The following is a 10,831-nucleotide window of genomic DNA, read 5'->3' on the forward strand; positions in this document are numbered from 1 at the left end:
ACTCTTATATAAAAATAATTAATTTGACATTGGTGCAGATATTTGTTCCAGTCAGAAACTGCATATTTAAACTATACAGAATCTGGTTTGAGCCCAATCAGTGTTAAAGCAGGTTGATTCATGGTGCTGTTTAGTACCAGGACCACTCGGTTATTAAGCAGTCATATCAGGTGGTTTATGTCCACGGCCGAATCCTAGTTAACACAGATTAACCCCCTCTGTACTGTGCCTTGCACATTGCACTGTGATCTTTCTGAGAACATGTCTAACAAAAGCTCTTTGTACTTGCATCATTGCTCTGAACTACAGTATATAATACTTTATTCTGTAAAACTGCCTACACACAACAGAAATATTCGTTGAATGTTGCTGGAAGGGATGCAAACACAAATGATACGTGTAAGCAGGAGCCACAGCACATCAGCATTCCTCATCTTCTGGAACTAACATATTGTAAATATATTCTCTAAATCTGTTTTAGATCTTCACAACCAAACTCAGTTTATCTTCCTTTCTTTTCTTTAAACAGAAAATTCTCCCAGAAATGTGTGTCTGTAGTTTTATTGGCGTACAAGCCTGTCTCTGATCTTGAAGCTGATCATGCCCAGCAGCAGGAGAGCAGGCAGGAAGGAGTATAGGAGAACAAAGTCCAGTGTGTATCGGGACAGAGCGCCAGGATAGCCTTCATCAATGATCTGACTGCCTTGAGTGATAATACAGGCTCCTGGCAAAGGTTTGGAACTATCTGCAACAGCACAACACACCAGAGAGAAAGAGTTCACAATTTGTCTGGTTTTAAAAACCTTTTCATTTCCCAATTTAGCCAATGAGCATCCTTTGATCTGTCCAGCCATGTGTCCCTTGTGAACACTAAACTCATACTTCTATTTCATTACATACAGTACTTGTTAAAGCATTGACAGAAGAAAAGATTAAAGGCTATAGCTGTTAATTACATTTCCCATGTGATCCAGGTTTAGATTCCCCTAAAGGGCCAAACATATTCCCAGTTTCCTCTTTAGGTAGTGATGTCAAGGCCAAGTACTTTACAACATCAAACACTGACAAAAATAGATAATTTAAGTACTACTAAAGCATGGACACCAATTGTTTGTGAGCTGAAAATACATCTTGTAAAGAGTTGAATTATTATAATTATGGGTCCCTTTTGATGACCACAGATGATGGTCACACGGTAAAAACAACTTACTGCATGTGAAGTCGAGTCCGTGGAACTCTGTGACTATGAGCAACTCACAGCTGTACTTCTGAAAGGTCAGGTAGCTGAGCCACTGGAAGACCACTGGCATCTGCTGGGTGCTCCTGTTGAGAGGAAGAGGAGAGGAAGGTCTGTTACTGATAGCATATGTCTAATATATTCATTTACATTGAAGACTTGGAAAAAGTTGCCTTCTAAATCACAACTGGCTTGGCATAAAGTTACTTAAACTTACTAGTTCAATTGAAAACATGGTGTCTCACCTTAGGAAGCCAGATCCCACCATGATCCCTGCAATATTGAGCAGAGCCACTCCAGTGTTGACCATGTTAGGGTCTTGGACCACTCCTAATAGTACCACAGTCAGCAACTCACCTGAGGAAAAGAAAAAATATATACTAAAACATACAAATAAAATAATATAAAACATGGAGATGCGCAGACTAACATGTCCCTATAATCCTTTGCTTTGAAGAAAAAGAAGATGACTGTACATATGTGCTTGGGAGCTTGTTTATCCCTTAATCTTATCGGCTGACCTGTAATATGTGGCACCAGGACTACAGCAGAAAAACACAGGAAACGCAAGCTGTCAGGGTGCATCCCCACCGTCCTGAGAGGAACAGGGGCAAAAAATAGAAGAGACAAAAGAGGAGTTAGTGCTAAGGGACGATGAGTTTAAGTTGAGGGTGCACATATAGAATATGAGGTCTATTGAATCCTTGTGGAAGGTTAAATGTGCAGCTTGCATCCCCCAATAAAAACACATACTGTATGATGCCCCCATTGAAAACAAAGACACGCTTACTACCCACCAGTAAAGGAAGGAGGTGAAGATGAAAACACTCAGTATGCTGAAAGGCAGGATGTGGAAGATGTAGGCCAAGAACATTTGCCATTTACTGTACAGACCGTCCTGACTCTCCTGATCACTGATGGCTCGCAACGCCGGGACTGTTGACAAAAGCAGAATGAGACAGAGAGAGAGAGAGAGAGAGAGAGAGCAGATACTGTGATGAGTAAAAAAGAGGAGCTCTTAAATTACTCTTAAATGCGTTACAAATTGGGAAATTGGGTATTAGACTAAATTAGGGCTATAAAGACCATTGAAAAGTACTTGTTAATTCATATTCATATTTTACTTCTTTGTTTTTTTTTTGGTCAAAACAATTGATCAAATTGACAATTGATAGAGCGATCATATTGTGAAATCTTGATTCTAACAAGAGCTCATTAAAATGAATAATATACTGTATGTTGATATCCCATCATTAAAACCACTCCGATGAAGACCAAGATGCCAGATTAATGGTTTATCTTGATATCTTGGCTGAGTAAAACTCAAAGCTGGTCGTTTGCCATCAGTCCATGTTCCAGATTTGCCGACGTTCTTGGTTTTATTAAGCAAAGTTATCCAGCCAACAAGGCCAACCTGTTCCTATCAGTCATTATCATTGAGATTCAAGGTCAGTATGACATCCTCCAATCACTCCCTCTGGCTGTTTTTGGTGCTTATGAGGGCTTAAATCCCATTTTAACTCTGGTGTGACTTCAGCTCAGCCCAGTGGTTTCTCTTATCCTCAGTATCTGTGACAGCCAGAGCCCTATAGCAAAAACTAATGTTGATAGATTCTTAGGTAATAACTAAAGCCTTATTACCTATTGCCTAAACCTTTCAAGATTTAACCCTCTGTAACCTTGATTTAGCTAGGACACTCTCACTGCGATAAAATAAATAAATCAGTTTTTTAAAGTGTGTCTTAGCAGTGAAAATACTAACAAACATCACTATATATATATATATATATATATATATATACAGATCAGAAATAAAGTTCACAAAATTCTATCATCATACAGGTCCAAACATAAGACCTGTAGTTAGCGTTTTTATCTCTGTGTCTATACAATTGTTTTGTGTATATTATCATTTTGGGTTTTTTTTTTAACTTGTTAAACACTTTGGTCAACTATGGTTGTTTTTAAACATGCTATATAAATAAAATTGAACTGAACAATAAATGTGCAAATGTTTATCTGTATGTGAGGTCACTCTAAGTCACAGCAGCTGCTATAAATACTAACCATGATGTTGTTAACACAGATAGCCACAAATACAGATCATATAATACAGGTATGTAGGTAAAAAGGCACTTGGGTTCATTGAGCTCTACACGGACTAAAGGTCATTCTCCTCCTGTAGGTAAACTTCAAATGCAAACTACAGTACCTCTCTAACAACTGTGTAAAGCCACAGCAAATAACAATATGTGTACTACATACTCCTGAAATTAAAGCTATTCTAATATAAATGTTTTGTTTATACTATTTATTTAGCCACATTTGTGAAGATGACAACTGCAGCTCTAACCCATAATAACAATAATAATAATTGTTTAACTTACAATTCATCACTTAATCTTTTACTCGGACCTACAAGAGACTCTGAAAGTACATGAAGTCTCTATGGGCACTTTAACCGAGCCAAATCCAAGCTAGACTTTACACATTTCTGCTGAAGGGAACAAAAGTACTGCAGACAGCAGACCCCTTTCACCCACTGAACAAGAGATAAGCGAGCTTACACAGCTGAGATAACGATGTTTCCGGCATGCTTTTTAACAAAGATAATACATCACATTTACTCAGATGATAGACCACACGCACGTCAACATTTCCCTGAAGTCGTTGTATCCACCTCATGTAGATATTTATTGGGTATTGCAGTTAGATGGAATATAATGTCACCCAGACACTATGTAACTGCTGAAACACAGTTACAATTTGAGTTATGCTTTGTCGTTTGCCTTGGATATTCCAGTTATTATTTCCAAGCAAAATAGAACCAAGATTCAGTGGTGCTTCTTTATGTTTTAGTTTAGTTTTTGAATATGGATCTCTCTGTCAAAAACAATCATCAACACTATTGAGTCAAATTGTAGGAAAAAAACCTGGAGTTAAATGTGTTCCCTCAATGTTCAGATTGAAAGGTGTTGGTGGAACTCACAGAGAGCCACAGCATTCAGCATGCCAGTGTAGGGTGACGCACCAATGCTCTGATAGATGATGCCAATGCGGTCTTGCACAGCACCCTTGTTGACGTCATTATCTAAATGCATCACGAAGAAGGCCACAAAGAGACCGTAGATCAAGTTCTGCGACAAACGCATCAGGACACCCATCCTGTCTCTGGACAGGTTTCTTGCTGTCCGCCTACACACAAAACACATATGGAAATACATAGAAACACACACAAAGGCATACATGTCCTCAGGTACATCTTCATACAACAACACACAAAGGGCGGGAGGGAGAAATGCTTTTTTTATACAAGAAGGGAATAAGTTGGACGAATGTACTTAATAATCTAAATCTAATCATTTCTATAGGCAGTATCATTTATTGCCTTTAAATACAAACACAAACACACAGCACAAGGGGGCTGAAGACTCGCTCAGCACTGACCTGAGCAGAACTTCAAGTTTGGTTGCACCACTAGGTGACTCTTTGCTCTTAAAGGGGATGGCTGGCTTGTCTGCCCGCTGCAGGCTCTGCTCCACTTTTTCCAGCATACTCTGGTAGATGGCAGAATTCTGATAGGCTGAAGTGATCTCCTGCATGCGACTAAAGGTGGCTGCCTCCCTCTCACTGCTGCGTGTGTCCACTGAGGTGAAGTCAACTGTTTCACATCAAAGACATTTGAATATTTAAATGTTCATTAATACACAGTTGGTTCTTTAAGATACTGTATTATTCTCAAGATGTGCATAGTATTTATTTGTCAAAGCTGTGTGGCTATAATTTCCAGTACAAGATCATAGCATGAAGTACCATATATGTCAAATGGGTTGCAGTACTCTGGACACTCATATCCACATTGGCTGAAGAAGTCCACCATCTCCTCTGGCTGCCCACAGAACACCAGCTCTCCACGACTCATAATAGCTATCCTGCTGAACACCTGGGCACACACACATGATATTCTGTCTTGGTAGAAAATTTGAGCTTTTTGTTTAAAGGACAGGTTCACATTTATCAAGCCTGAAAACAGTAGTTTTTAATTGCTGTGATTGTTTCCACTGTCACAAAGACAGAGACGAGATGTCTCCCCAATGTCATTCTAATGTACAGTAAGAGATAAAGAACAAAATTCAGAAACTTTCTTCTGAGTAAACATTACTTCTAAAGTTTAGCTTAATATGAGGCTTCAGCAGACTGAGACAAAGCGGGAAAGTGTTTCTATCCCTCCATTACAGCTCAGAAAGGAAAAGCTGTATACATATAAGGTCGTAACTTTGAAAGATAACCTCTTGGTTTGACTTACACAAAGAGGATTGTGAGGATTACTTTCATTAAAATCTCATTTTAAATAAAAAGGGATAAAGGGATCTCTTCATGTCCAGTATGGAGAGGAGGAACAATCACAGCGATCAAAAACAGTTTTGATGTGTTATGGTCATGTGGGCATTGTTTTAAAATAGACTTGAAGCAATGTGAATCTATCCTTTAAAAAAAGTTTCAGTCTAGGAGTCACTCTTTCTCTTTTTCTTCAGTTTATCTCGATACCCACCCTGAAGAGCTCGGAGCGTGGTTGGTGGATGGTTACTATGACGATACGGTTCCTCCTGGCCAGCTCTGCCAGCAGCACCACGATCTGATTGGCGGTCATGCTGTCCAGCCCAGTGGTCGGCTCATCCAATAGGACCACCCCTGTCACGACATCATCCCAATGACATCATCACCCTCATGCAAGTGTGTCACACATTAATGCATCGAGAACAAGGGAAAGGCAGGACAATAACTTTTTTAAGTTGGAAACTTTTAAACACACTTTTTATTAAGTTGCACATGCAGGACTCTCAGCGGTGCCAACTTAACTTGTGGAGATAAGTGAGTTCTTTTTTTTTTTGTTAATTACTCTAATTAGGACAATTAAAAGATTGCCTCTTTGCATTATGAAAGCAGAGTGGAATTAGCAGATGCTTTAATTGTGAGATTAATTCATTTCCTGGTTGATTGGAGAGGAAGCGAATGGGAACTCCTCATTACTCTGAGTGTGTGTGTGTGTGTGTGTGTGTGTGTGTGTGTGTGTGTGTGTGTGTGTGTGTGTGTGTGTGTGTGTGTCCATAGCCAGTCTAATCCTGAATGAGGACTGAGACCCTTCATCCTCCCTAGAGGACTGTAGACCTGATAAACTACACCTGGGATGAGCTCAGGCACACTCACACTCACTCTCACACTCACACACTCCAACACACTAACAGAGGTGGGTTTATGCTCATTCCCTTCGTGGTGTGATAACATAGTCTTTCATTACTCTTCTCCATCTCTCCCTCTGTCCCTTTCTCTGTCCTTTCCTTATTCCTCTCTTACTTAGATCCCTTTGTTTTTTCAGTGAGGACTTCTAAAACTCTTTGGGGAGAGACAGGTATTATGGTGAACTTTCTTCTGTTCTCAGGATAGCACAGTCCTACCTCCAGTCCTGTTGCTCTCAACAGTTTATGCATGGAATATAATGTGTTATATGCAAAGAACACTAGCGACAACCTTTATGATATTGTGTCACAGCCCCTTTTGTATAATCCTCGTCCCATGTGTCTCAAAGCTTTAAAATAAATCACCTCTAATGCTTTAGTTTATCTACTCCATATCTCCTCATTTGGGGTCTATAAAGCCTTAAGAATTTAAGGGACAATGGGTTTTACCTCGATTCACCTCATCATCATGATTTAAATTTGCAGCAATAGCACATTCTTGAAGTCTGATGTCCGTGATACACAGATAAAACTCCTGTAATTCTCCTCAGACATACCCCAAAGCTACTCACTTGGGTCCTGAAGTAGCTGACTGGCAATGGAGACCCTCCTCCTCTCGCCCCCAGAGATCCCCGGGAAAACACGACCTCCTATAACACTGTGGGCCACATGACTTAGACTCAGCTCGGCCATCACCTGTGACACCTGTACAGGAGCCAGAGGTCAAGGGTCAGGGTCTCTATAATATTTCTGAGTGAAGGACAGGGCCAGGAGCTTTTGAATTAAAGGAAACAGGGAGAAAGTTATACATTTTCTTTTGTAGTTAAATAATCATGAACATAGGCTAAAATGGCTGACAGCACACTTTCTGTCTCTTTTCGTAAGATCGTAAGAGGGGAGTAATCGTAAAATGGTTAACAAACAAGCTGCAAGAGTGTAGGTGCTGATGACTAGCTGAAGCAAAGAACACATTGGTACAATACAAATACTAGTAAACGTATACATGTGCATTAGACACAGACAAACTCATTTGACCTTTGAAGCAATGTTTAAATCTATTTTATATTCTCAGTTATCCTGATGTTGGACATAACCTTCTTTAAAATAACTGTGACTCACATTTGCCTTAGATGGCCAAGATCATTTCTCTAGCCGGGAGAAATGCCAAGTTTCAGCTAACGAAAACTGATAGAGTGGACAGAGCAGAAGAGGCTCTCAAAAGTCACCTTCTTCTTGATGGCTTCGGCCGAGTGTTTCCGCAGGGCCAGCTGGGCTGTGTAGGTCAGAGTCTCCTCCACTGTCAGATAACTCAACAAGTTATCACTCTGGAAAAAGAAAGAGACAAAGAGAGAGTAAAAAAAGAAAGTAAGTAGCAAGAAACAAGTAAGAGATGCAGTGAGACAGCAAATGTCTAATGGATCTTTCATACTTATTGAGAATATATTTTGTAAAATTGCTTCAGCATTTTTTACTTCAACAGAGATGAGTAACAAGACTATAGGTTCATACTGAGGAAAGGTTAAGACGATGCAAAATACACTGCTGCTAGTATTTTATCTTCACCAAGAAGCATTTATGGGTATGACCACCTCCGTCTTTCTCGTGCGTTCATCAGTATTCGAACTACAGTATATCTTGAAACTTAATGGTGTGACTGGCATGACATTTGCTGTAAACATCCATGCGGCACACTTTTATCAACAGAAAAGTGTAGATTTCAGAATATTTATCTATAGTATATTTGCTGCACATCCCTGCACATTGAGTGTACATCCATATAGGACACATACTGCACTGCATGTTCATATATGCCCCCCCCCCACACACACACACACACACACACATGCATACATTTATTGCATGAACCTGCTGCCTGCCTTAATTAACACATGGCGCCTCCCAATCCCACTTCTCCTTTTAGTCTCTCATCTGAATGACTTTAATATCAGGAGCTCATATCACCTCCTCATCTACAGCTTAGCAGAGGAAGTTAATGACGAGGCTTAGAGAGCAGGGGGGGTGCTATCAGCTGGAAGAGGGACATGATTTGAAAAGAAGCAAGGCCAGTTTTAAGCCAGTGTTTTTAATTCAGGCTTTGGATACACTTGAGCACCTCTCATTGAGAGATTAGGTGTATGAGGAGGCCAGCAAGGGCCTTTAGTTCATTTCCTCCAGAGGCCAGGGCAACCTTTTCAGGAGTTTTTGCAAAATGGTGCGTGTTCATTGAGTTTGTGGTTTGGTATTTATGGTGGTTGACCACAGGCAACTTAAATACATACACACTGTCTGCATACAGCCACACATGTTATTCTGTAGGGCAAAGTTTAACCTGACATCGGTGTGTGATGAGAACTAGGACAAAGTTAAATGTGTATGTGATTAGGTGCCAACTACTTTCAAACCACTGTTCTGTCCCTTAATTAGCAGTTCAGCAGTTGCATGCTGCAGATTGGAAGATACATTTAAAAAACAACTGGTTCTAGTCACCTTATAAAACAGTGTTTTATTGTATTTGTTTTTTCTTCTTGTTGGGGTGTGCTGAACGCCCAGTTTGAAACATTGAGAGAAATGTATTTAATTCTTGACATCACAAATTACTGATTAATTGTCTGTGTTTATACTGTATGAATATGCATTTGTGTTACCTGCAGTACATAGGAGAAACAGTCCTGATACTCATCTCTCTTCAGTTTCATGCCGTTAACGAAGACCTCACCCAACAGTGTACCAGAGTTTCTAATCCTCCCTGAGATGGCATCCAACAATGTAGTCTTTCCTGAGCCTTTACAAGGCAAAGTGAACACACACACACACACACACACACACACACACACACACACACACACACACACACACACACACACACACACACACACAACATACATTTGTACATATAGTATTAAAAAAAACGTATGTATATATTTTTTACATAAGATTATGTTATTGGGCTTTTATGGCCTTCAATCGATAGGACAACTTGAAGACAGGAAAGGGGAGAGAGAGGGGATGACACGCAGCAAAGGGCCCCAAGCTGGATCCGAACCCGGGCCGCTGCCAAGGATCAGCCTACATGGGGCGCACACGCTACTGGGGGTGCTAGAGGTCGCCCCATTAAAAAACATATAAAAGAACATTTTAGATAGGCAACAGAAGGATTTTTTCAAACACATTAACCCCTGTTTGCTGCAGGGGGACATTTCCCCATCACACTCTAGTCTTAACCAATTCATTTGACCTTCAACCTGAATAAAAAGGTGCTGTCACGTTGCCTTTATTTACATCCTTCAGCAAAACATAATGAATACCTTGTATTCAAGATGTCACGCTGTCTCACAACTCAATCACTTCCATCAATTTCCATTAAAAATGGATCTTATTGTATGTTATAAAAATATATCCGTGCAAACCTGAATTGCCCAGTATGCCCATGATCTGCCCACTGTCCACGTGGAAGGAGACATCATTGAGGATCTGACGAGTCCATCGCTTTCTGTAGGAGGGTAAGTCCCACCACGGACCCACACGCTCACTGGACAAACACACACACACACACACACACACACACACACACACACACACACACACACACACACACACACACACACACACACACACACACACACAGGGACATTTTCAACATCAATATGTTTAAACATTCCCAGAATCCAATCAATCCCCACTGTGAAAATGATCATCATTTGATTTGAACGTATGTAAGTATTTATCAACAATTTTTACACTAGACAATAGACAGAAAGTTGCATGTGTTAGACATTACATTTATTCTTCTGCTATTGCATTAGAAATGAAAGTTAGACCACATAAAATTATAGATAATTCGACCCAAACCTGTATGCATAATAATATAAACATCCTCTGTATAACATCATCTGATTGATTCACAGTCTGTTGTTGTCGCTTAGCCATCCTCTTGTACACTCTGTCCGTGTTTGCAGCTTTTACCTGACTATGTAGGAGATCTTGCTGACACTGAGACAACAGGAGGGCTCTGATTGCTCTGATAGCTCCTCTCTATTGTCCTTCCATACATCCCTCTTCTCCTCCAACACAAACTTGAAGGACTCTCTAACTTTGGTCCCGTTCTCTGGCTCCACCTGCATTGAATAAAATTTGTTCATGTCTCCGGCCAGTGTGCTACTCCAAACAACAACTGTAAGTCAAGTCCGTCTCAGATCAGTTTGCTCATATCCACACGACTCGTACACAGCATGTGAAGCTTTTAAGTTGAGTCGTCTTACAGACCCAGACTTTGTTTCTCTGCACCCAGTCCCTGTACAGCGCAGCAGTGTGAGAGCAGTGGTGTCTCTCAGGAACCATAAACACACACTGTGTTATC

The 10,831-nt window shown here is 40.3% G+C and overlaps 1 protein-coding gene across 1 annotated transcript; it reads right to left on the reverse strand.

The window, feature by feature from the left end:
- Positions 1 to 530: 530 nt before the first annotated feature.
- On the reverse strand, positions 531 to 10,613 carry abcg5 (ATP-binding cassette, sub-family G (WHITE), member 5). The gene is made up of 14 exons (XM_078273694.1): positions 10,438 to 10,613; positions 9,882 to 10,003; positions 9,120 to 9,256; positions 7,701 to 7,799; positions 7,047 to 7,179; positions 5,790 to 5,929; positions 5,051 to 5,180; positions 4,685 to 4,898; positions 4,227 to 4,432; positions 2,035 to 2,173; positions 1,759 to 1,832; positions 1,483 to 1,594; positions 1,211 to 1,323; positions 531 to 745 (listed from the first exon to the last, which is right to left on the reverse strand). Exons 1-14 carry the CDS (start codon positions 10,611 to 10,613, stop codon positions 561 to 563), a joined length of 1,980 nt encoding a protein of 659 aa, XP_078129820.1. The 3' UTR covers positions 531 to 560.
- Between the last annotated feature and the right edge of the window lie 218 nt (positions 10,614 to 10,831).

Source organism: Sander vitreus, chromosome 17 (genome assembly GCF_031162955.1).
Source record: "Sander vitreus isolate 19-12246 chromosome 17, sanVit1, whole genome shotgun sequence".
Taxonomy (NCBI): Eukaryota; Metazoa; Chordata; class Actinopteri; order Perciformes; family Percidae; genus Sander; species Sander vitreus.

Bases quoted from the DNA above. Each gene is read 5' to 3' on its own strand.
- abcg5 (XM_078273694.1), bottom strand. From the start codon at position 10,613: ATGAACAAATTTTATTCAATGCAGGTGGAGCCAGAGAACGGGACCAAA. The intron at 5,181-5,789 runs GTGGGTATCGAG...GTGTGTGCCCAG, and splicing joins CACGCTCCGAGCTCTTCAGG to GTGTTCAGCAGGATAGCTAT. The intron at 1,595-1,758 runs GTCAGCCGATAA...TCTTTTCCTCAG, and splicing joins CCTGGTGCCACATATTACAG to GTGAGTTGCTGACTGTGGTA.